Source organism: Vombatus ursinus, unplaced genomic scaffold (genome assembly GCF_900497805.2).
Source record: "Vombatus ursinus unplaced genomic scaffold, bare-nosed wombat genome assembly UNPS02014821.1, whole genome shotgun sequence".
NCBI lineage: Eukaryota > Metazoa > Chordata > Mammalia > Diprotodontia > Vombatidae > Vombatus > Vombatus ursinus.
This window is the reverse complement of record NW_020954599.1, coordinates 29,561,352-29,587,387: the sequence shown is the minus strand read 5'-3', so window position 1 is coordinate 29,587,387 and position 26,036 is coordinate 29,561,352. Positions and strand designations below refer to the sequence as shown.

The 26,036-nt window shown below is 36.9% G+C and overlaps 1 protein-coding gene across 1 annotated transcript; it reads right to left on the bottom strand.

Moving 5' to 3' along the window:
- Positions 1-2,239: 2,239 nt before the first annotated feature.
- On the bottom strand, positions 2,240-25,716 carry MTNR1A (melatonin receptor 1A). Its single transcript, XM_027837634.1, has 2 exons — positions 25,464-25,716; positions 2,240-3,108 (listed from the first exon to the last, which is right to left on the bottom strand). The coding sequence occupies exons 1-2, from the start codon at positions 25,714-25,716 to the stop codon at positions 2,240-2,242; spliced, it is 1,122 nt and encodes a 373-aa protein (XP_027693435.1).
- Between the last annotated feature and the right edge of the window lie 320 nt (positions 25,717-26,036).

The following is a 26,036-nucleotide window of genomic DNA, read 5'->3' as shown; positions in this document are numbered from 1 at the left end:
AGAGAGAGAGAGAGAGAGAGAGAGAGAGAGAGAGAGAGAGAGAGAGATATTTATCTTTTTTTTTTTCCTGGGTAGATTACTAGACTCATCTCTTTTAAGTGGTATTAGATCATTGATTCAAAGAAATCATGAGAGATAATTAGTTGTCTCTAAAATAGCCTAAATAATTTGTACATTTAGGTACAATTTTAAAGCAATGTCTTCATGGAATTTCATAGACTGATATAACAAACATTTAGTTCTCCCCAAATGTGTAAACTTTCTTACTACAAGGTTATCAAACCTTTATTATTACATATAGCTCCACCAAAAGGACAATATTAACAGGGGAAAAGGGAAAAATCACTGAATTCATGATTTTGTATATGTCATTTAAAACAACTGGTTTCACTGATATTTTTAAATTAATTGCCTGACTGATGTAATCTCATTGATGGCAGGGACTATGATATATTTATCTCTGTAAAGCCCAGCAAAGCACGTATTAGGTGCTAATAAATACTTGTAGAATTAAACCAAATGGAATTGACTATGACATTGTATAGTCATCACATTTCTCCCCCTTTCACATTTCTTCATTTTAAAATGAAGCATGCCCTTCATTTTTTTTTAGAAGAAAAATTTAATTAGGTAAAAGTCAGCCACGTAATGAATGCTTGTCAGGTACTCATTTTTTTTAATATAAGGAAGTAAAACATTGGTTGTCTATTTCTTCAGTTAGGTATTTTTGTTCCAACAATGTCTCTTGAATCTGGAGTAATAACATTTTTTCTTTTTAATATTTTATATTTTATCTTCCCAGTTACATCTAGTAACAATTTTTGACATACATTTTTTAAAAATTTTGAGTTCCAAATTCTCTCCCTCCCTCCCACCCTTCCCCCCCATTGAAAAGGCAAACAATTTGACATAGATTATACTTGTGCAGTTGTGCAAAACATATTTCCATATTAGTCATGTTGCAAAAGAAAACACAGACCAAAACATTTTTTTAAAATAAACAAGAAAAAGTTTTAAAAGTTTTTTTAAAAAAGTATGCTTCGAATTGCATTCAGATTCCATCAGTTCTTTCTCTGGAAGTGGATAGCATTGTTCAACTAAGTCCTGCTTAATTGCCTTGGATCACTGTGTTGTTAAGAACAGCTAAGTCATTCACAGTTGATCACTGTACAATATTGCTATTATTGTATACAATGTTCTCCTGGTTCTGCTCACTTCATGGTCTATCAGTTTACATAAGTTTTCCCAGGTTTTTCTGAAAGCATCCTGCTCATTGCTTCTTGTAGCACAATAGTATTCCATCACAATTATATACCACCCATTTCCCAATTGACGGGCATCCCCTCAATTTCCAATTCTTTGCCACCCCAAAAAGAGCTGCTGTACATACAGGTCCTTTTCTTCTTGGTTTTTTATCTCGTTGGGATACAGATCTAGTGATTGTACTGCTAGATCAAACGGTATGCACATTTTTTATAGCCCTTTGTGTGTAGTTCTAAATTGCTCTCCCAGAATGGTAGGATCACTTCACAACTCCATCAACAGTACATTAGTGTTCCAATTTTTCCATATCCACTCCATTTGTCATTTTCTTTTTCTGTCATATTTGTCAATCTGATAGGTATAATATGGTACCTCAGAGTTGCTTTAATTTACATTTCTCTTATCAGTACTGATTTAGAACATTTTTTCATATGACTATAGATAACTTTGATTTCTTCTTCTGAAAACTACCTGTTCATATCCTTTGACCATTTATCAATTAGAGAATGACTTGTATGAAGTAATAACATTTTAGAAGAGGCATGAACTTTTTTCTAACTAGAAAACAGGGTATTTTAAGTATTATAAGACATTGCCAGTTAACAAATCTCATGGTTCTTCAATCTTGGTTTATACAGGGGTGGGGAATCTGTGGCCTTAAGGCCACATGTGACTTTCTAGGTTCTTGGGTGTGGCCTTTTGACTGAGTCCAAGTTTTACAGAACAAATTATTTTATTTAGGGGATTTTTTCTGTGAAGTTTGGATTCAGTCAAAGGGCCGCACTTGAGGACCTAAAGGGCCACATGTAGCCTCGAGGTCATAGGTTTCCCCACCCCTGGTTTATAAATTTGGTTGACATGTAGATTCTTCAAGGTTTCATCAGTCAAGGATCAGCTTCCCAGGAGAATACTTAGACATGGCTGTGCACATAAAGAAAAATAAATATATCCATGAGCAGCAACAAGGTTCTTCTTTTCACAGAGAGTCCACTTTTATTTGATTATTGTTAATCAACGGAGGAGAGGGTTTGCTTTTCATTCTCTCTGGCACATCATTAGAGCTATCCACAAGGAATACTTTCGATGAGCAAAGGGACATTATAATTCTTCTGTACTCCCTTCTGAAATTCTGGTTCAGTAATCCATATATAATGGCATTAAGGCAGCTGTTAAAATAAGCCATGTAGTAACTGGACACAAACAACCACTCAGGAATTCTGGGAATGATCTTGACAGGGTTGACAGCCACTGCAAGACCTATAAAGTTTAAAGGACCCCAGCAGATGGCAAAAAGGACGAAGACTACAAACATGGTGACAAAGTTCCTGAAGTCATGCGGTTTCAGTTTGAAGTGGTTGTCAGGTTTCACCCTCCGTCTTATCTGAAGGACAAGGATCCATATTCTCAGGTAGCAGAAGGTAACGATGATGATGGGAGTGATGAAATGGAAAGTCACGATGGTTATTGTATATACAGAACTGACTGATTGTGCAAACGTGCAGGAAAAGACCCTGGGGTCATACTGGAGTGATCCAATCAGCAAATTGGGCACAATGGCCACAAATGTCAGCAGCCAAATTATAACTACATAGCAGAGGGAATTCTTGATACTATACAACTTGTCATACTTGAAACTATGGCAGATGTAGCAGTAGCGGTTAATGGCAATGCCAGTGATGTTGAATATGGATCCAATGACACTAAGACCCATCAGAAAACCACTAATTTGGCAGTGTAGGTATCCCAGGTTCCATCCATTGTGAAATATAGATGTAAGGACTAAGGGGTATGGGTAGACTGCCACTACCAAGTCTGCGATGGCCAAGCTTACCACAAATATGTTGCCTAGAAAAAAAATTACAAAATGTATTAATTTCACTCTTTGCATTAATTTCATTTTTATCATATTGGCATTTCTGAAATTTCACTTTGCTGGACAGCAAATGGACTCTTATTTTGAATTCCAAATAGAAATATTTTTCTCATTTCATAAGGAAATATTACTATACTATTCACTCCCTACATTGTATTTTTAAATCAAACTGTTCTTTGAATCAGTCAAATTACCAAAGAGATGCTACATAGAATTGCACACACACAAAAATAACAAATTGATTTGAAGAAATAGGAGGTCAAAAATATTAAGAGATTGCACCAAAAAAAAAATCAAGTTGAGGAGAGGTTAGCACAACCAGAACTCAAACTATATCTGGAGCAGTAATTTACCAAAACTATCTCATGCTGGAAACAAAGCAGAAAAGTGTATCAGTGAAAGACACAATGAGACTTAGAAACAAATGTTTACAGCAGTTCAGAATACAAACTCCTACCAAAGGAATTCCTTATTTGACAAAAACTTCTGGGTAAAATGAAAAGTAATTTGGTGAAAAATTAGTCTAGATCAGCATCTTATATCTCACACCCTAATAAATTCCAGATAACCAAATAATATAGATATAAATAATTACAACATAGAAATTAAAGAATGAAAGATTATATATTTCAAAATTGTGGATAGGGTAACAATTCATAGCCAGACAAGGGAAAGAAGAGAGCACAAAAGACAAAAATAGGTAATATTGATTACATAAATTTATTAATTTATAAATTGATTACATAAAATTTAAAAATTATATAAGATGTAAAATATTTTGCATATATAAACTACAAAGATATTACTACAAAACAAACTACTACAAACATAAGAAAATACATGAAGTGGGGAAAATCCTCACCTTAAATATTTCTTATTCAAATTGGACGCCTAAGATCTATAGGGAACTGGCACAAATGCCATTCCTTAGTATATACATAAATATATTCCCTCCTATGTCATTGGTCCTTTTCGAGAACAAAGGACAAACAACAATTTGTGAGCAGTAGTAGCTGCCCCACTGGAGACCCTACTGGCTGGTTCCAGTTGGGCAATATTCCTTCCTCCCTTCCTTCCCCCGCCTCCTCCTTTCCTTCTTCCCTTCCTTCCTCCCTCCACTCCCTCTGTCCACATGGTAAATCATACCCTTAGATGTGGTGCTCTACCCAAAGGAATATAAATTTTGATCTCTTAAACCTCGCAAGATATCTTGGGGTGTTATCATTAAAAAAAAAAAAAAGCTGAGACAATTTGTCCCATGCAGTTCTATTTATGGTTTTTGTTTGTTTGTTTGTTTGTTTTTTTAAATAGAGCACTAGAAAACTAAGCTTTGATAAAGCACACTGGGATTCAAATGGAGCTAGCTACTTGACCACACCTTAAAACCCAAATCACTCTGACTCTCACTAATTGGTGAATAACAGATCCTACAGGCCTCACTAGGTCATTGTTTGGGTTTTGATGGTTCAGAGTGAGCTAAATAGCAATTGTTTCTGTTCTGGCCTGAAAGTCTTCCCTTAACAATTTGATTCTTTTTTTGTTGTTGTTGTTGAGTAGGCAAACAAGCCTATCTTTGGCCTCATTTCTTACCTAGCCTTAAATCACTGAATGGATGTTGCCTCAGACAAATTGAGGACTGAGAAAGACCTTAGATTAAAAAAGACCAAAGTGTCCCACTGCATCTGGAGTTATCTCCATCATCCTGATTTCTGTCTTGCCATTGGACTTAGATGACCCTAGAAGAGAGAGTGAGGCTGATGACTTTACACAGCCGTGCCTCATTTAAATCCAATTCACTTGCAAGTCAAGACATCACCCTCCTGAAGTCATTGGTCTTCTTTGAGAATGAAGGACAAACAACAACAATATACATTATATATATGCATATGCATATGTATGTATATACATATATAGTGTGTCTATATACATATGTGTATATATGTATATATACATATATGATATGGTCAGGTTTTAAAAGAAAAAGGAAAACTACAAATTACCTTATGAAGAATCTCATAAATCACTTGTAATAGGAGAAATCAAATTAAAATAGCAGTGAGGTTTTGCTTCACATCCATCAAATTGGAAAGGTGATAAAAAAAAATAGCCAATATTGGAGGAATGTAGGAAATCAGGAACACTGATAGATTGCTGTTATACCTGTGGATTTGTCCAACAATTTGGATAATTAATTTTTAACTACGTGAGAAAGTCAATAAAGTGTTAATACTCTTTCATATTGAATATAAATGCCAAGGAGGTAAGTGACAGAAAGATATATCTAACATATACCAAAATATTCATAACAGCATTCTTTAGAGTATGACAGCAAAACAGAAAAATAAAAACAAAAAAAAATGGAATCAATGTGGCTGCTCATCAATTGGGAAGTGGCTAAACAAACTGTAGTATATGAGCACCCACATCTAAGGGTATGATTTCCCATGTGGACAGAGGGAGTGGAGGGAGGGAGGAAGGGAAGAAGGAAAGGAGGCGGGGGTAAGGAAGGGAGGAAGGAACATTGCCCAACTGGAACCGGCCAGTAGGGTCTCCAGTGGGGCAGCTACTACTACTCACAAATTGTTGTTTGTCCTTTGTTCTCGAAAAGGACCAATGACATAGGAGGGAATATATTTATGTATATATTAAGGAATGGCATTTGTGCCAGTTCCCTATAGATCTTAGGCGTCCAATTTGAATAAGAAATATTTAAGGTGAGAATTTTCCCCACTTCATGTATTTTCTTATGTTTGTAGTAGTTTGTTTTGTAGTAATATCTTTGTAGTTTATATATGCAAAATATTTTATATTTTATGTAATGTAATGTAATTTCATTGTGATGTTCATAATAGCTAATGTGAGGAATTCAGAGAAACATGGGAAGACTTATTTGAAGTGATATACATCCAAAAAACAACGTTTATGATGTCTACAAGAATATAAATAAATAAAATTAAAAAGAACTCTAAAAGGGAGCCAAAGAGTGAAGAACTATCATGACCAATTATGATTCTTAGAGAAAATATTGGGAAACCAACTTAGATTTCAGTAGACACATAGAGGACTATGGGCATGAAATGTGTACTGTTTCAGGCACACAGGTACAGTGTCGGCTGGTTTTGCTGAGCTGTTTTTCATTGTTTAAAGGGGAAGATAATTGGGTTGTTTTGGAAGTGATCTCTGGAAATTTCTTTGATATAAAAGAAAATGCGCAATTAAAACTTACTATTTTTAGAAGAAATACAAAATATACAAAACCCCTGAAAAAATATATGCCAGGAGTGCAATAATTTAAATAAAGTTAACTTGAGAAGACAACAAAACTTTGGATAAATACAATGATCAATAATAATAACATGCTGCCAAAATTAAGGAACATATCTTTCTTTTCTGTTAATAATCATTAATGTGGGTTTTCAGGAAGTTGGGGGTGTAGTTTGTAAAGAGATTATCTTGGGGATTTATTGGAAAATGTCTTTTGGGTCAAGGCAGTAGTAACAGGGTGACATCCTTGATTTCTACACACTCACCCCACAATCTGTTGCCAAATCTTCTCATTTTTGTCTTTACAACATTTCTTATACATGTCCCCTCTTTCCAATCAAATGAGAAAGTATTCATAAAGTGCTCAACGCAGTGCCCAGCACATAGTAGACACCAGATAAATGCATATTCCTTTCCTTCCCTTTGCCAATCCCCCAACCGATGCCCTAGTCCAGTTACGACTCGGATTGCTTCAATAACCTTCTTATTGGAGTTCCTGTCTCATCTCTTTCCACTCCAATCCATCCTCCACACAACTACCAAGTGATTTTTCCTAAAACACAAGTCTAATTATGTTACCTTCCATTCTCCCTTACTCAATAATCTTCAGAGGTTCCCCATTATCTCTGGGATCAAATCCCAACTTCTCTGTTTGGCATTTAAAGTTCATCACAACCTTGTCCCAACCTGCCTTTCCAGTCTTATACCTTATTCCTGCCTCCACACTCTACAATCCAGCCATACTGACCTACTTGCTGTTCTTGACATAGCACATTCCCTCTTCCATCTCCACACCATTGCATTGGCTGTCTTCCATGCCTATGATGTTACTCTATAAGATTCAGCTCAAACACTACTTTCAGCAGATCCTTCCAAGTTACCTACCCTCTACCCCAAGATTTCTAGTCTAAGGTTACCTTGTATTTCCTCTGTATATATCTTGCATCTATTAGGTATCCCAAAAGTCTTGGTGCAGACTAAGCTTTAACAGCTTAAAACTGCACTAAGATTTTTGGGACACCCTGTACCTATTTATTTGTCTCCCTCCCTCCCTGTGAACTCCTTGAGCACAAAGACTTTCATTTTTGTATTTGCTTGCCTACCCTCAGCATAGGACTGACAACAATGATAAGAACAAACAAATAAATCTTCAGAGGAACCAGGTTCATCAGATAAAGACCATTTAAATTACGACACTTTTTATATTGGCAGAATTCATAAAAATCTGACGTCTGATCACTTAGCATAATTCCAGAAATAACAAAGAAAAATGCTACAATTTAAAAATGTTTATCAAATATCTACGATATGCAAGGTATTATACTAGGTGTTGGACATAGAAATACAAAAATCAACAAAGCCCTGCCCTCCTATCACTTACAATCTTACAGAAGAAGTATAACATAAACAAATGAGTATGCTACCGAGGAGGATATTACAGAGACAGTGAGGAAACCCAGAGAGAGCTAGGGGTTAAGCAAATGAACTTTCCTATTGTCTTTTATCCATAAAGCCTCTAGTTGGAAAATTTCACCAAGCAAAGATTATTTCAAAGAAGTACATTATAACATTAATAGGCATAGCTAACTAGAAAAGTTATTTTCCCCATCTAAATATACTTTTCAATAAAATTCTCATAAAAACACACTTTCAGTAAAACAGCTTCATGAAACAAAATAAAAGTGATGCTAACTATACCTCTTCTGTGAATTAGCTTTAATTACCAATAAAATGATTAGCTATAATTTAAAATGTACATGTGCTACATAACTCTAAGTGGATGCATTTTCATGTGTTTTTGAAAACCATGGAAATAATACAGAAATTGGGTTTTAAAAGCACATTCTCTTTGGATCACTAAATTCACCCATGTCAAACTTCACTATGTCAAAATAACCTAATGCAGATTTAGAGCAAAAAAATAGTTTTCAAATACAATTATAAATAATGTCACAGGCAGTATGCATGACTTTCATCCTCTTTATTACTTTCCATTTCAGTTCAGGTAATTATGGTCAATTTCTATTCAAATCATTTTACTAATAGAGCCATTAATATAATTTCCTCTTAACTAATACACTTTTTCAAAAGTTCAGAGGAAATTGTAAACTACAGGGTGCACACAGACACACAAAACAATGGCCATTATGAACTTCAGCTCAATGCTGTTTTCTTGAAGTTTGCCATAGCAAACTAGTTCATCACCTTAGCACTCACCCTACTGGCGATGGGCCTCTCTATGCTTAGCCCAGATGATCCACAGACAATATTCATAATCTCTTGTCAGAACCTTTCCTGTCAGAGGTTATGTTCTATTAGCCATAGCCTTTGAGTCACCTCCATGTTATGATGAGGCATTAGAGTAAGATATCATTGGTTCAGTGATTGAATAATTAAATCATAGGAACTGTAACATTTAAAACTTCATCCAGGCTACTCCCTAAGGCAGCCCTAATCCTCTGCCCCAACCTGTTATAGATTATCTGTCTTGTTTTAAATGATCTCCAAAGAGAAAGAAATTCTACAAAATGGCTCCTCTATTCACCAATCATTCTTTTTCTTATTAAATATTATTTTTTCAATTAACTTTTATTTTCTCTTCCTCCCACTCCCACCCATACTGAAAAAGAAAGACAAAACCTTTGTAACAAATAAGCATACTCAGAAAAAAACAGTTCCCACATAGGCCATGGCCAAATTGTGTATATCATTCTGCATATTAATCTCTATCAGATGTCAGAAAGTGGGTAATATAGATCATCATTAGGCATTAGAAATCATAGCTAGTAATTGCATTGATCAGAGTTCTTAAATTTTTCCATAGTTGCTCATTTTTACAACATTGTTATTTCATTAATTCATCTAACATCAAATGTGAAGATGAATACATTATTATTATTATTATTATTTTATTTATTTATTATTATTTGGTCAGACCTTGATTTTATTGACATATTGTCACGGGAGCAAAGTGTAAATGATTTTATGATCGGTGCTAAAAGCAGACAAAATGATAACTCGCTTGAAAAAAAGTTGCCTGCACTTCCACAAGGAAAAGTGACATGATGAGACCAAAGTGCTCTGTCAGATTATGAAGCAAAGATTGCTTTTGTCTTGCTCTCATCAAATAAGCTATAGTTTTAGTCCTTCCCTTCAGACATGCATATTTTCCCCCATATCAGAAATTTCCTTTGACTTCACTGCTCCCTCTAGTTATCATCCAATCCCCCAACTATTTTTCAAGTGAGGGATTATCAACCAGTTGCTCCCACTTCCTTCCCACCTGTTTCCTCCTTGGGGTGTAGGGTATGTTCAAGGAAGGCTAGTACCTCTGTTGTGAAGGCTGCTGAGCCCTTTTCAGGACTGCTTTCTACCCTCACTGTCCACCTGTTCCACTTAACTCTCACCTGAGGCTCCAAGAAGCTGTAGCACGCACAGTGGCTGTGCATGTTTTGACAGAAGGGCTAAACCAGGTCGAGGGTAACCAAGGAGTCTCAAACCCATTGGTGAGTTAGGGGTTTGTACCCCAAACATGTGAAGACTCCCCCTGGTGAAATGGGCCAATGAGAACAATTTGTCCCAAAAGCTGCCAAGGTCATCCACTGCATCTTGAGCCATCACCATTCGTCTTGATTCTGTCCTGTGACTGGATTGTGATGACTCTGGAGGAGAGAGTGAGGCCGATGACTTCGTGCAACTATGCCTCACTTAATTCCATTTTACATATGAATCTAAGGACATCACCCATACCATTTTATCATTTTACCTATATCAAAGTCCTGTGGCAACAGGCAAGTGATGAAGCAGCAGGTTTGGACACACTGGGAGTGGTAGTCACAATCCTGCACAGAGGTGGCCCAGGCCATAGGGTCCTTTCTCATTGGAAGCAGTAGTGGAATTCGGCAGCCCCCTGGGTGTCTGAACAGTCTTTTAAGGATGGCACTGCTCACTTCCTAGTGTGAGGAAGTGGCTGGAAAATATGCCCTAAAAACTGTCTGCTTACCCAACCCTGGCCTGATTACACGTGAGGTGGGGAATCCCACTCTGTGGTCGAAACACACACACAAAAAAATGTACAAAAACATCTGCAAAGACGATCTCACTCACCATCGGCCCATGGAATGTGTGTACACTCATAAACACAAAATCTAGTAGACCTGAAAGGTGAACAGCTTTTGTTGCAAGAGAACTCTGCAGGTATCACATCCAAATAGCAGCCCTGAGTGAAACAAGGCTGGCAAATGAAGGCCAGCTTACTGAAGTTGGAGCTGGATACACGTTTTTCTGGAGTGGCCATAGTGAAGGGGAGCACTGTGAAGCTGGTGTCGATTTTGCAATGAAAACTAATCTAGTCAACAAGCTTGTATGCCTACCAAAAGGAGTGAAGACAGGCTCATGACAACATGATTACCATTTGCAGGAAACATCATGCCACCATCATAAGTGCCTATACTTCCACCATGACGCACCCTGATGAGGTCAAAAAAAATTTAGGAAGACCTGAAGACCTTTATCATCAGACAAGCTTATAATTCTGGGTGGCTTTAAAGCTAGAGTAGGCTCAGATTACCAATCTTGGCAGAGAGTTCTAGGGAGGAATGGAGTTAGAAACAGCAACAGCAATGGTCACTTAGTACTGAAGACTTGTGCATTTCATGACCTTCTCATCACCGACACTGTCTTCTATTTACCTAAACACAATAAAATTTCATGGATGCACCCTCACAGCAAATACTGGCATTTAATAGACTATGTGCTTGTAAGGAGAAGAGACAGACAGGATGTGAGAGTGATGAAGGCAATGTGTAGTGCAGAGTGCTGAACTGATCATAGACTTATCCTCTGTAAGCTAAATATTTGCATTCAACGAAAGCACTGATGGTAAATTCTTCAACTTGAAAAGACTACAAGCCAAGACCAAAGTGGAGGGAGTGTTGGTGCATGATTTTCTGTTTGCAGATGATTGTGCACTCAATGAAGCCTCTGAAACTGAGATGCAACAAAGTATGGATTGATTCTCTGCCGTATGTGCTAATTTTGGCCTAACAATTAACACCAAGAAAACGTAGATGCTCCATCAGCCACCACCACACCATCCATTTGTGGAGCCACTGGTTACAGCAAATGGAGAAGTGCTTAATGCTGTGGATAAGTTTACTTACCTTGGTTGTGTACTTTCCAGGGGTGTAGACATTGATAATGAGGTTGACGCATGCATTGCCAGAGCTAGCTCAGTGTTTAGGAGGCTCCAAAAAAAAGTATGGGAGAGAAGAGGCATTAGACTGACGACCAAACTGAAGGTCTACAGAGCCATTGTGCTGACCTCATTGTTTCATGCCTATGAAACCTGGGCAGCACCATGGCAAGAAACTGAATCACTTCCATTTGAATTGTTGTAGGAAGAGTCTAAAGATCACCCGGCAGGATAAGATATCAGACACTGGGGTCTTTTCTCGAGCTAAACTGCCAAGCATTCAAACTCTGCTCCAGAGAGCACAACTCCAATAGATTGGCCATGTTGTTCAAATGCAAAACGTTCACTTGCCAAAAAGACTATTTTATGGAGAACTCACACAGGGCAAGTGTTCACATGGTGGTCAGAAGAAGCAATACAAGGACACTCTCAGGGTCTCTCTTAAGAACTTTGGAATTGATTGTGTGACGTGGGAGACACTGGCACAGGACTATTCAGCATGGCATGTCCACATCAGAAAAGGTGCTGTGCTCTTTGAGCAAAGCAGAATTGAAACAGCTCAAGAGAAACACAAGACACACAAACTTAGAGAATCCATCCCAAAGGTTCATATGGACTATCTGTGCCCGACCTGCAGTAGAACATTCCGAGCTCCTATTGGTCTGATCAGCCACAGTCAGACACACTAAAACTCGACTGTAGCATAGTGATGTCATTTTAGTCCTCTTCAAAAACAAAGGACAATGACCAACCAATTTCTTCCTTAGCCCCCTGTGATGTGGTAGAGGTTCCTCTACCATCTTACTGAAACTGAGGTAGTATGTCTCAATAGTTATGGAGACCAAAAGCCCAGGGTTCAAAACCTGCCACAGACATTTTGCAGCTTTGCGAACAATTTCTTGTATCTATCCCTTCACCTCTATTTCCACTGTAACACCCTAAGATAGGATCTTATTATCATAGGCCTAGACTATGAAATAATCTCTTGATAATTTTCCCAGACTTTACTCTCTCCTCTGCTGGTGTCTCCACCATATTGTTGCTAGAATAGGTTTTTTTTTCCCCATATGTGTGTATGTTCGTATGTGTGTGTATATGTACATATGTATGCACACATATGTATATGTAGTTTTTCATATATACACACAAACACATATATGCATATACATATATATGCACACATATAATATTTTTCATATATATACACATATAAACATATACATATACACATTTCTATATACATATATACCTGTATATGTCTATGCATATGCATACATACATATGTTTTCATATATATACATACAATGGGTTTTCATATATACATATATGTATATATACATGTGTGCATATATATGTGCATACACACATATTTGCTTCCTTACTAGCTCAGAAAAATCTAGTAGCTTCCAAACTGGTCTACCTAGAATAGACCATGACAGACTAATAGACTAATTCCAAGGCTTTGCTCATAGTGTTGTGTATGCCTGCCATGCCCTCTTTAATTGCCACCTGCTTAATTACCATCTATTCCTTAAAACCCAGTTAAACTGCCACTTCTTCCCTGAAGCCTTCCCTAATTCCCCAGATTGGTACTGACTTTCCTCATCTGAACTCACACAGCATTTAACATTTCCACTCTCTAATATGCTTATCATGTAATATTGTGTATTACAGGGGGTTTTATGTGTGTGTTTCAGTCATCCTCTTTTACATTTGACAAGCATATGTACCCTTGTACCCTTATATCAAAAGTTGGTTTCTTCTTTGTGCTTAAGGAAGTGTTCTTTATTGCAGATGGCAATTAATAAACCTTTGCTGTTCACTGTTGATCTTCCAGAGTGGAGACAGCACCAAACACAGTACCATGTGCATCATGGAGGCTGGATAACCTTTGCCTGGATTGAACAATTACATTATAAATTCTTGGGAATTTGACCAAAAATAAAATTTTATAAAACGATTTAAAGTTAAAATATATATAAAAAAGCACATCTGAATCTTTATATGAAATAAAAAAGTAAAATAATTATAGAAGCTATACTTACATACTAATATTTAGAAATGGATATGCATTTATCTGGCCATGAATAAGATTTACTTTCAAGTCATTGACTGTCAATAAATCTAAATCAACCCATTATGTGGTTGACCTAGAGCTTAAATCTGGATTTAATTAGCAATAGGCTATATTTCTACAAGGATCAAATGAGATAAGATTTGTAAAGCACTTAGCACAGCACATAGTAGGAGCATAAAAATCCTTGCAAGTGAAGCTGAATCAAATAAATGATAAGAAAGTATTCGGTCTATGTGATTTGCTAGGTCCAATGTCATTAGGATAGCCTCTAGGGAAAAAGACAGAATGTTTTGTTGCATGTACTTGGTAACAGTATAAACTATAATTTTTAAAGAAAAATACTAGAAAAATGAAATAAGGGCATCTGAATATTACTTCTAGCTTCAAAATGTCCCTGGTTTTTGAACTTGATTAAAAAATAGCCTCTAGTTACTTAAGTAGCTCATCTACAGGAAGAAAGGAAATTATACCTATTTGCTACCTGCCATGTGGAAAAAGGGAAACTTGATGAGATGGTGACTTCAAATTGTTTTTAAATTTTCAAGATTCTGGATACAGTCATAGAATTACAGGATAATAGAATACAAGATTTGGAAGGGAACTCAGCAGACATCTAGTTGAATCTATACACAAAAGAATTCTGCACTGTATCATATTGGACAAGATGTTGGGGCCTCTCACTGAAGGTTCTCCCAAGAAAGGGGAACCACCCACCTCTTGAGGCAGCCCATTGTACTTTTGAACAGCTCTAATCTGACACCAAACCTAAATCTACTTCTTTACAACTTCTGCCCATTTCTCCTGCTTCTACCAAAAGTAAACTTTCCTCCCTTGTCAATTTTTGAATTACTCTTTTTTTCCCTAGACTGAACATATGTCATGGCCTCAAGGCCTTTGATCATCCTGGTTGAGCTTTTTCAGGATGTTCTTATCTTATTAATCTTTTTCAGAAACTTCAGCACCAAGAACTTGACACAATACTCCAGATGAAGTCTGATCAAGGCCGAGTCCAGGGGACTATCATCTCTTTTATTCCGGGAATCTGTGTCTTTAATGGAACCCAAGATCACGTTAGCATTTTGGGTTTTTTTGGCCTCTCGCAGCACATTGTTGACTCATATTGATCTTATAGTCCAATAAGACCCCCAGATCTTTTTCAGGAAAAGAAAAGTCTGTTATCTATCTATGTTTCTCTCACCAAACCCGATTTTCTCCAGAACTTAGAACTTGAAGAAGAGATGGCTGTAAATGGGTAATCTTTAAGTTGAAAAGAAATGGTGGTAGAAGAAATACAAGGCTATATTTATTGAAAAAAAGAGATAATAAATGTATATGATGTGTTCCTCCAAGAGGTTATCTAGTTAAAAATATAAGCAGATTGAGATAAGTATCAGTACCTAAGTAGTCAAACTATACACTTTTACTAAGTGCCTAATATGTGCCAGGCATTGTGCTGAGCACTAGGACAACAAAGATGAAATGACAGTCACTACTTTCAAGGAGCTTTCAACCTAAAAAGGAGATAGGACATAAAAAGGAGCGAAGACATAAGGTCATTGAAGGTCAGGGATGCCCTGGAGGGCAACTGTCACTCAGTCTCAATGAACATCTTCGGTGATGCTATGAGATAAAGAGTCCTAGGCTGGGGAGAACATTCACCAGGCTCAATGTAGCTTCTTTTCTTGGATTTTGAGGTTATTTGCTTATCACTCCTTCTGACCCAAAACAAAATAGAATACATAAATAATTATCAAAGAATTTTAAATAAATTCATTCTAGTATATTGAGGATAATGAAGCAGATAATAAGAGAGTTCTTGGTTTCCCAGGGTACATTCAAGTCACCTGGAACAGATAACAATAGCTAATATTTACATAATACTTTAAGGTTTGCAAAGCACTTTACATATGTTAAGTCCTTTGCTCCTCCCAACAATCATGTGAGGTGGGTGCTATTATTATCTCCATTTTACATATGGGGAAACTAAGGCACATAGAGATTTAAATGACTTGCTCAGAGTCATACAGTTAGTGTCTGAGGCAGGATTCAAACCCAGGTCTTTCTGGATCCAACTCTTTTGCTCTATCCATTGCATCACCCAGCTCCCCATTCATCATAGAACCTACATTTCAAGGTATTAAGCAGAAGCAGGATCAGTCAGATGTGAATGTTCATGGAGAATGGAAGAGGTAGAGAAAGACTGGAGTGAGGTCAATGTTGTCCTGATTTTCCAAAAAGAGAGGAGGAAAGAGTGCAAGCTATAGATACGTGATTTATTCTTAATTCCTGAGGGGAAATCTAGGAAGGATCCTAAAATGATGGTTGGTGACCATCTAAAAAGAGAAGCATTGATTCTCCCCCCCCACCAAAAAAAAGGCAAGGACCAACCTCTTCACCTCTTTTTCATCAGGATTTCTAAACTGGTAGATGAGGGGAATATGTTTGCCTTTGACTAAAGCTGACTTCTTTTGGGGGAAAAAAAATCACTGTCTAAATTTATTTCCGTGACTCGTTGTTTAATAGTAATTAAAGGAAATCAATCTAAAGTGGTCCAAAATGCTTTATGATCCTAGCAGCTGTTAGTTATAATCATTCAGACTCATAAGAAGTTTGCTATCAAAATTACTAAAAATATATTGTTTACCTAAAAATTTACTTGTCCTTTTGAGTAATACTTTATAGACATATTGATTATTTTATATAAGAATAATTCCTAGGTATATATAGAAATTAATAGCAAAATGGACTGTTTTCTATACTAACCATGCAAGAACAAACGTATTTTATAAAAATTTATTCTTTCCAACAAATGGAATAAATTATACATAGTATCATGATAAATAATACATAAGTAGGCAACAAAGTAAGTAAAAGCAGAACAATTTACACAATGACCACAAGAATATAAATAAAAACAGCTTTTGAATGACTTTGCAATTCTGAAAAATGTAGTAACTAATCATCACTTCAGAGGGATTGTGGTAAAACATGCTTCCTACCTCTCTGTACAGAAGTGGTGGATTGTAGGTACTGAATGAGGTATACATTTTCAGACACAATGTGTTGACTTGTTAGATTAATAGCATTAATTTGTTACAAGGAAGGGTACTCTTTTGAGGGATCATCGGGAAGTCAGTTTTTAAAGCATAATTTAAAACATTTTAAATAATACATTACAACACATACAGGTAATACATTAACAAGTATACAATAGCCTTAAAAGCAAAATGGGCAGGCAAAACACGTGATGGTTAAATAAAAATATTCCTTGGCTAATTCTCAAAAGCCCCAAGTTCCAGTCCTAGCATCCACTATGTAGCTATGAGATCTTGCACATTGGTGCCTCTGCCAAACAAGCAAATCAGATTAGCTAAGCTCTTTTCCAGCTCTAGTGATCAATGCATAGAACATTGAACTTGGAGTCAGGAAGATCTGGGTTCAATTCCTGCCTCATTCACTTACTAGCTGTGAACCTTGGCAAGTCACTTAACTTTTCTGTATCTCAGTTTCCTCATCAATAAAACAGACCTCTCCACGGCCTTTATGGTCTCTTTCAGCTCTATGATCTTTCACAAAAAAAAAAAACAAAAAAACAAAAAAACAACAAAGAGCTTTCTAACACTCAAGTCTATGAAAGAAGGAAATGCAAACTTGAAAAGGAGAATAGGGAAGGAGGAAAAAAAGTGAACACAAAATTAAAGAAGTAGGAGAAACCAAGACTTGTAAAAGTAAGAGTTAAATTACAGTTTTAAGATGAATATACAATTGTTGTGAAGGGTTCAGGAGGGGAACCATAAAATAATATGTTTAGTCACTCTAAGAAAAGACTAGGCAGATAATTTTGGATTTTCAAATTTATTCTAGGATAATAATGAAAGAGAAAAACTAGAACAATTATTGTTATTTTAGATTTCAATTACCTCTATGAAGAGTCCCAGATAATTTTATCAGGAATCACTGGTAGGTCCTGAAAAGCAGCAAGCAGGAGTGAACTAGACTTGAAGTCACCCCATTTACCTGAGTGTAAATATCACCGCAGGTACCTACCAGCTCTGTGACTCTGGACAAATCCCTTAGATTCTCCGTGTCTCAGATTTCTCAGTATTGATGGCTTCTAAAGTCCCTTTGTGGGGCTGCTAGGTGGCACAGTGGTTAAAGCGCCAGGGCTTGGAGTCAGGAAGACTCATTCAAATCTGAACACTTTGTAGATGCGTAACTTTGGGCAAGTCACTTAATCCTTTCAGCCTCAGTCTCCATATCTGAAAAATGAGTTACAGAAGGAAATGGCAAACCACTCCAGCATCTTCATCAAGAAAACACCAAGTGGGGTCACGAAGAGTTGGACATGACTGAAAATAACTGAAAAATAACTGAACTGAACAACAACAAAGCTTCTTCTAGCTCTAAATCTGTGATCATTTGGTACTTCCCTGGCAGTTTCCAGATTTTTGTTGCCATCACAGCTCATGGGCCATATCTCATCATAGAAGATTTAACCTGCTCTGTTTTTCTGACCTGAGCAGGTTCATTCCTTCTTAGGCAACCTGGTAATCTTCTGCTTCTAGGGGCTCATGATAGCAGTAGCAGCCACCTCATCGTCTTTAGCCCTAACATAGCTCAGAATTCCCGAATTCAAGAGAACCACCACCCTTAGTCTCCCCAAAATCAAAGACTATAGGTGTGTGCCTCACTCAGTCAAAATACTTTCGATTTAATACAGAAAACCTTTGATGTCACTAAGTTCACATTTTTCAAGAGTTGCCTTGAATAATAAAAAAAAGTATATAAATTTTGTGTATACATACATATATGTACATAGTTAATGTATTTGTAGGTTGGTTCATGTAAAATGTTTTTTCTTGAAAAATGCCATTTTGCAATTAGTGAAAAGAAAATAGTAATATAAAATTACTTTTAATAACCTTTACACACTGGATATTACTTCTTGGTTTGTTTTTTCTCTGAACACAACTCATAACGGAGGGCTCTCGGAAAGTAAATGCTTTCTCATCTCATGCTGTTTATAGGGCTCAACAAAAATGTGACTGAATTTCCCAAAAGCTGTTACTTCTGATTTCACTGAACAAACACCACACATTGCCAGGGTATGGTAATTGATTCTCAATACTCTCTTGAGCAATTTCAGATTTCATAACTGTAATTTAAGAAAGAAAAATGTCTATTGTTCAGCAAACTGAGAAATAAAGAGAGCAGGAGGTTGAAATGCCAAGGAAATTGGAAATAGAAATTAAGGTTTCTCTTCCACAAATCCCCTTCTTACCCATTTGAAAACCATCCTGAATCGCAGTCAGTTAATGGTATTCCCTGTACAAGCTACCCAAAAGTCACAACCATCAAAGTCAATCTAAGCCTATCAAAGTGTTAAGCTGCTGAATAGGTGTGTTTAGATCAAAAATTTCTTTTTATTTTTTCATCCAGTGGTGGCAAGAGGGGGCAGTATTATCAGGGAAATCTATAACCAGAAAGAGGAGTGGGCCAATCATATAGCAAGAACAAGAGATAATAAAATGACAGAACTCTAGTACCTCAATGTATATATTATATCCCTAGTACTTAGCACATAGTAGGTGCTTAATGAATGAATATAATAGCTAAGATTTATATAGTGCTTACTATGTACCAGGTACTGTGCTAAGCACTTCACAATTATTATCTCATTTGATCCTAACAACACAACAACCTTGGGGAAGTAGGTGTTGTTATTAGCTCCTTTTTACAGATGAGGAAAATAAGACAAACAGAGGTTAAGTGACTTGCTCAGGGTCACACAGCTGGTTTTACATATATAGAGTATTACACATGATATACATAAATATACAGTCAATCTTCAACTTTCACAGGAGCAATATTCCTGTAAAACAGCCCAAAAGTAAAAAACACAAATGTTGATACATTGAACCTATGGGAAATAGGGAGTTGGGTTCCGGCAACCACCAAAAACTGTAATCTTTTACTAGAGATTGTTGGAAATATACTTTTCTGCATATAACTCTTTGTAACAAAACATTAATTCTGATAACTTTTCCTAACACAATAATCATGAAATGATCCATAAAAGGCAGTACACAAAATAAATTGGTAGCATGAAAAACATTTTTTCTCACTAGTAATTACCTAGAATTCGGTGAGCTTTTGTGTTAAGATTTTAGATAATTAAAAAAATTGCAGATAATATTCACTTTTCATAACACATGAAATCTACAAATCTAGCAAATAAAATTCTTACAACTAAAACACTTTTTAACTTGAATCTCATCTTCCACTCTGTCAGATGGTGGTATGAGGGCATGGTACTGTATACTATACTGCTGTAAATCTCTCTACCCTGGCTGTCCTCTGAAAACCAAGGAAGAGGTTGCAGGGACTTTAGTCACTGCTGTTGAAATATACAGAGACTGGCAAATTCTCAATATCACTTCTGCCTCTGTCCTTCATGGCTGGTGGATGGTGTTGGAGATCATGAAGGATGCACCAGCTTGAAATAATCCAACAGCTACATCTGCTTTGTGGGCTTTAAAGATCTTTAAGGATCTCAGAGTATGGGAGCATAGCAGAGGTGAATTGACATTTAACCTGGAGGCTGTGATAGATAGTGAGATTGACAGTCTCAATTTCTCTAGTCAGTTGGTTGATTAGGCCAACAGCAGCTACAGCCACAAAGTTTATCTAACACCTTTATTTTCCGACTAAACCACATCACTAACTTTGCACACTTGAGCTTAAGCCCAAAGGACTTGCAATACACTTTGAGGGCATAATTGCAGCACAAAACTTGAGTTTTAAAGGCAAACAATAAAAATATGCAACAAATGCACAGGGAGTTCTTTACACTACAACGGTAGGGTAAGACCAGTGAAGTGCCTCATAGGATACCAAAGTTCCACAAACTTGCACTCACTGAGCCTACTGCACATAGCTGTGAATGTGCATCGTTGTCAATGTGAAAATGAAAACGAAGTTACTAATAAAATCATACAAATGCCTGAAATCATGAAAGTTAAATCAAGTGAATGTTAAAGATTAACTGTACATGACAGGGGAAAAAAAGCTTCCATTATTTTGGGTGGATCTTTCATAGAAGATTTGGGATGGGGGTACACATAGAGAAGAACTGCTCAGGGTGAGAAGGTATAGAGAGAACTATTTTGATCTGCATAGGTCTAACACTGATGAAATTATGGACCCACCAAATCACTGGGAGAGAAACCTGAACAGAATCACAGGCTTTACTTACAGTCAACTTTTCCAAGCTGTGGGGCAGATCCTGATGGGGGAAGGGCTGAGGGAGGCAGGGACTGAGAAGAGATGTAATGGTAAAATTTATTGGATGTATTTGTATTTAATTCTCACCTAAATAGATGCATTTTTCTGAGTGCAGAAAAGTGATATCAACAGGGCAACTTTGCTCCCAATAAGTGAATGAAGCCCAGAGATTATTTGATATGATTTACAAAGACAAGGTCAAATCTGAATTGGTAACTGTCAAATCTCAAAATCAGCATTGTTTGCCATGACCACTATCAATCAGTGTAGGATTATGACACAGATAGGTTGTGTTATCTCAAAACTTGATACATTTTAACTTGAAGCATGGAAACTGGGGATTAAACAATATTTGTGTGAAAGCTAAAAGTAAACTTAATATTTGTTATATTTCTTAAACTTAAACATTCTCATGAGTAGACTAAATAAGCTATTTACCTGTAACTTTTTAAACATGGAAAATATCTCAGAAACATTTATACTCATTTGAAATTTTCAAAATTCAAATTTAATTGCTCTGCATCGTGTCTCTAATTTTTAAAGCGAAATGATATCCCTACATTATGGATTAGAAGCTCATTATGTGTTGATTAGTTACTCTCACTTTGCATTTGAGGAATCTTGATATTGTAAGAAAGATTAAGGGATTTGTCCAGAGTACCACACCTAGTAAAAGTCTGAGGTGAGCTTTGAACCTGTCTTTCTGACATTACAAACAATACTGTAGCTTCTCAGTACTCAGTACATGGTAATAATGATGGTGATGATGATGATATTTCTCTCTACATACAAAGAAAATACTATTGATTCAACATCAATTCGACATCATTTGATTTTTCCCTTGGGAGGTATGAAGAGATATTCACTGAGAGATTTTCAGTGACAGATTTTCAAACTGTAAAATCTGACATTAAAATCTCTTATGGCTACTACCTTAAGAAAATTTGAATGACTTATTCTGGTAGTCCAATGGTGTACTACATAAAGTTTGTGATACCTCATTTTTAATTAAATTCCTAACCCAGGGTCTCATCACCCATGTTTGGAGAAGAGTAAATTTGATTCTTACATAAAATTTCAGGAACAAAGTACATATTGACACATTTCATTTCTACAGATTTTCCTTTATATAGTTACAACATAACTGAACCCCAGAGAAGTTGTGACTTGCTTAAAGTCATAGGCTAGTTAGAGGCAAAACTAGATCTAGAATCCAGGTCTCCTAGGTCATGGCTCTCAACTTCAAGGTCTCACACTGTCTTATCCACAAACTCTGAATTCCTCCTTCACCCCCCCCCCCTTCCGTGCCCCAGAGAACCTATCGATGCCAGAAAAAGAGCAAGGTTCTGTTGTTTGTACAGAAATAGAGAAAATCCAACTTGATACTTTGGTAAAATTTCAGGAAAAAACACACTGAATATTTCCTTTAAAAGTAAAATAACTTACTTACATCATGGTCTCCAAAGGAAAATTCAAATTCTAAAGTCAGATTTCTTAGAGTTGTTGCCCTTTTTTCTCTATCCCCAGTCAACCATCTATATTGCCAACACTATAAATCCAGCAGGAATAAAGAGAATGAAAGGCAATAAGGCTTTACATAATAGTCTTTGCTGAGTCACATAAAATAACTACATCTGTCTAAAACTCATATTACAAACTGTCCTCCAGGTGGAGAGTTCTTTTTTATTGTGGCTATCATTAAAAGTGATCATTCCAGAAATCACCAGTGGGACATTTGTAGGCAAAGTCCCAGCAAAGCAATACTAGATGTGCATGCCCCTAACTTTCCTCATCAAAATTCCATTTAATATTCTTCCTTAGTAGCAGCATTATTATCATTTATAAAATATTTTATCATGAAGCTCCTGAATAAAATATAATTAAAGTTGGATGGAAATTGTTAAAGCTTTTTTTTTTTAATACAATTTTCCATGCAGTCACATAACTGAGGCAGTGTGGTGTTGTGGACAGAAAGCTAGTCTTGGAACTTGGAAGACCAGGGCTAAAGTCTTGTCTCTGACACGTACTGCCTGTGTGATTCTGGGCACTTAATCTCTAGGCCAGAGGTTCTTAACCTTTTTGTGCATTATGGATCCCTTTGGTAGTCTGGTGAAGCCGTGGACTCCTCAGAATGTTGCACAAGTATTTGTTTAATGCTCACGATGATGAATCTTTCCCTAGTACGATAAATCATTTCTGTCTGCAAGGAGCTTACAATCACATTGATATCCAATTAAGAGAGCAAGTTCAGTTTTCTCTTTTCCATATTGGGGATATCTCCTAGGGTGGGGGGAATATGGGAGGACACAGAACAGGATTGCATAGGATGAGATGTCTTTTGAAGGTATAATCTACACAAATATAAGTTACCCATATCGAAAAAGATCCTAGGTGCACTGAATAAAAAAATTGTAGGTACCAGCTGTATTGGACTACTAATCATTCCCTAAACTTAATACTCTATCACCTACTTCTGTGAATTCACATAGACCTTTCCCTTATAATTATAATGCAACCTATGCCTTCTCAATTCTCCCTCTCAGAAATTTTACCTTTCTTCAAGGCTCAACCCAGGTGACTCTTCATGTATGAAGCAATCTCTTTACGTCCCCAAATCCCTCTAGTCCCATCTCTCATGTCAATTCCCTTTGTATGCTGTGTGTGTGTGTGTGTGTGTGTGTGTGTGTGTACATGTTACATTATCTTTGCCTAGAATGTAAGCCCTTTAAGGGCAGGGGATTTTTCGTTTATATCTTTGTCTATTGTAAGAGACAGCTTGGTGCAAGTCAAGGGTGGGGAATCTGTGGCCTCGAGGCTACCTGTGGTCCTCTAGGTCCTCAAGGGTGGCCCTTTGACCAAATCCAAACTTCACAGAATAAATCCTTGAGGCCACAGGTTCCCCACCTCTGGTATAAGGGATAACTACTGCACCTTCAGTCAGGAAGAACCGCTCCCAAATCTCAACTTCCGTCTCTTCATCTGTAAAATGGGGAGAAGAACACCTGCAAGACCTACCTCAGAGAGTTTTTGTAAGGCTCAAATGAGATAACAAGAAGCACTTAATTAAATTAAAAGATAATCAAAAGAGCTGTATAGATGGTCAACATTACTGTATCCAGTATGCTTTGCATATGGTAGACATTTAATAAAGATCTGTTGGACTAGATGCATAAATTCTTTCTTTCTCCTTCTTTCACAAATGGGCAAATATTGCATCAGTGTGCCAAAATATGATGTTAAAATATTTAGTTTTCTCTGGTTTTTGAATGGTTTGCAGAAATTCACTTGAAATAAGCCATTTATCCTCAGTTGTTCACTGAAAAAGTAGCTATAACTCAAGTACAAAATTATTCTTAAACTCTATGTGAAAATGACTATTTCAAAAGAACAAACCAAAAAGAAATTGATACTTAATTGGCATATCCATGATGTCATGAATGAACTTCATTCATCCACTGATTTATTCACTGAGAATTTGTGAAGCCCTGGGAGAAGACACAGAAATAAATAAGACAGAATTCCTGGCCCCTGTGGCTTCTCCTGCCCATATACTGCATTTTCTCTCATATTAATAATTAAGATCTCTAAATATCTTATATTTATATGTAAACATCATATATATCTGTAAACACATATTTCAAGACAAATGACTAAAATACACAACTCAAATTGCAGAAATGGATTAGAGCAAGAGTTCTTAACTTGAGATCCATAAACTTAAAAAAACTAACTTAATCAGCAATATAAATGATTTACTTTGCAATCATATGTATTTTTTATTCATTTAAAAACCTTAAGGGAAGAGGTGCAGAGGTCTCACCAGACTTCCAAAGGTGTCCATGAAACTCCAAAAGGGTTAAAAACTCCTAGTATAGAGTAAGTTGATTTTAGGAACTAACTGCAATGTGTCTTCTCTAATAGTCTAATGAATTTCACAACTTAAAACAAAAACTGCTTTTTTACATTTTCTTTCAGAAAATAGAAACCAACCCTAGCAAAATTTAAAGGTAATTTTTTTTGATAGTCTGAAGACTATATATTACTTTCAAAAGAGCATTTTGGGTTGGACACTATAAAGAAAATAATGTTTACTACTGAAATATATGAACTCTTATGGAAAGCCTTCAGGCAAAATAAATAAATGAGATAGATGGATAGGTAGGTAGGTAAATAGATAGAGAGATAGATAGATAAAGAGAGAGAGAGAGAGAGAGAGAGAGAGAGAGAGAGAGAGAGAGAGAGAGAGAGAGAGAACTAAGGGGTGGGGAGTTGTATCTCTAAGTTTTGTCCTATACCCAAAGAAGTTGGAGAGAGAAAATCCAGTGAGAGTAGAGTTTGGTTCATTACTGAGAAAAAGTTCAGAGTGAACGAACTCTAGGACTGAGATAGGAAGACTTTAGGAGCGGCTCCTAAGTATCATCTCTGCCCTCTCTCATCTTGACTTCTTATCACCCCCTTTTTCTGAGTTTGTTTCCACTCCCCACGTGGTTCCCAAGAGTCATTTTTACCTGCATTTCTCAGCTTCTTGTTCAGATACACCGACAGGATGACCAGGATGTTGCCCAAGATGTCCACTACAATAGTAAAGATGAGGATGGACGCAAGAGTAAAAGGTACCCATGCGGGCCGTTTTAAGGCGCTCTCCGCCCGGCCGGGATCCTGCCAGGAGGAGTTGAGCATCCCGCTGCTATTCTCCATCATTTTGCTGTACTGAGATGAAATGACAGGGTCTTCCCCTGCCTCAAGCCCCTGCGTCTCCATCACTCTCTGGGCGTGGGAACCCCTCAGACAACTTTCAGGTTTTTCCTATTCCTCCACTAAGCAAATACACAGCACGGAGTGGGAATGGGGGTGGGAATGGATCGCTTGTTGCACTGTAGGCAAAGACTGAGCGGTAACTACAGCTGCACCCCTCTGGGGTCCCTCACCTCCCTGGAAGGAGTCTCCCTCTTCCTTCTCCTTAGAGGCTAAAGTTGCACCCCTCTGCAGTTCTCTTCCCCTCCCCGAAGTCTTCCTCCTCCTCTTCTAAAGCTAAAGCTGAGCCCCTTCTCTCTCAGGGTCTCCTCCAAGGAGCTAAACCT

What these genes read in the sequence shown, in the direction of transcription:
- MTNR1A (XM_027837634.1), bottom strand. Translation starts at nt 25,716, where the DNA reads ATGGAGACGCAGGGGCTTGAGGCAGGGGAAGACCCTGTCATTTCATCT. An exon ending in CAAGAAGCTGAGAAATGCAG is followed by an intron (nt 3,109 to 25,463) that starts GTAAAAATGACT and finishes TTTTTTTTCTAG; the next exon opens with GCAACATATTTGTGGTAAGC.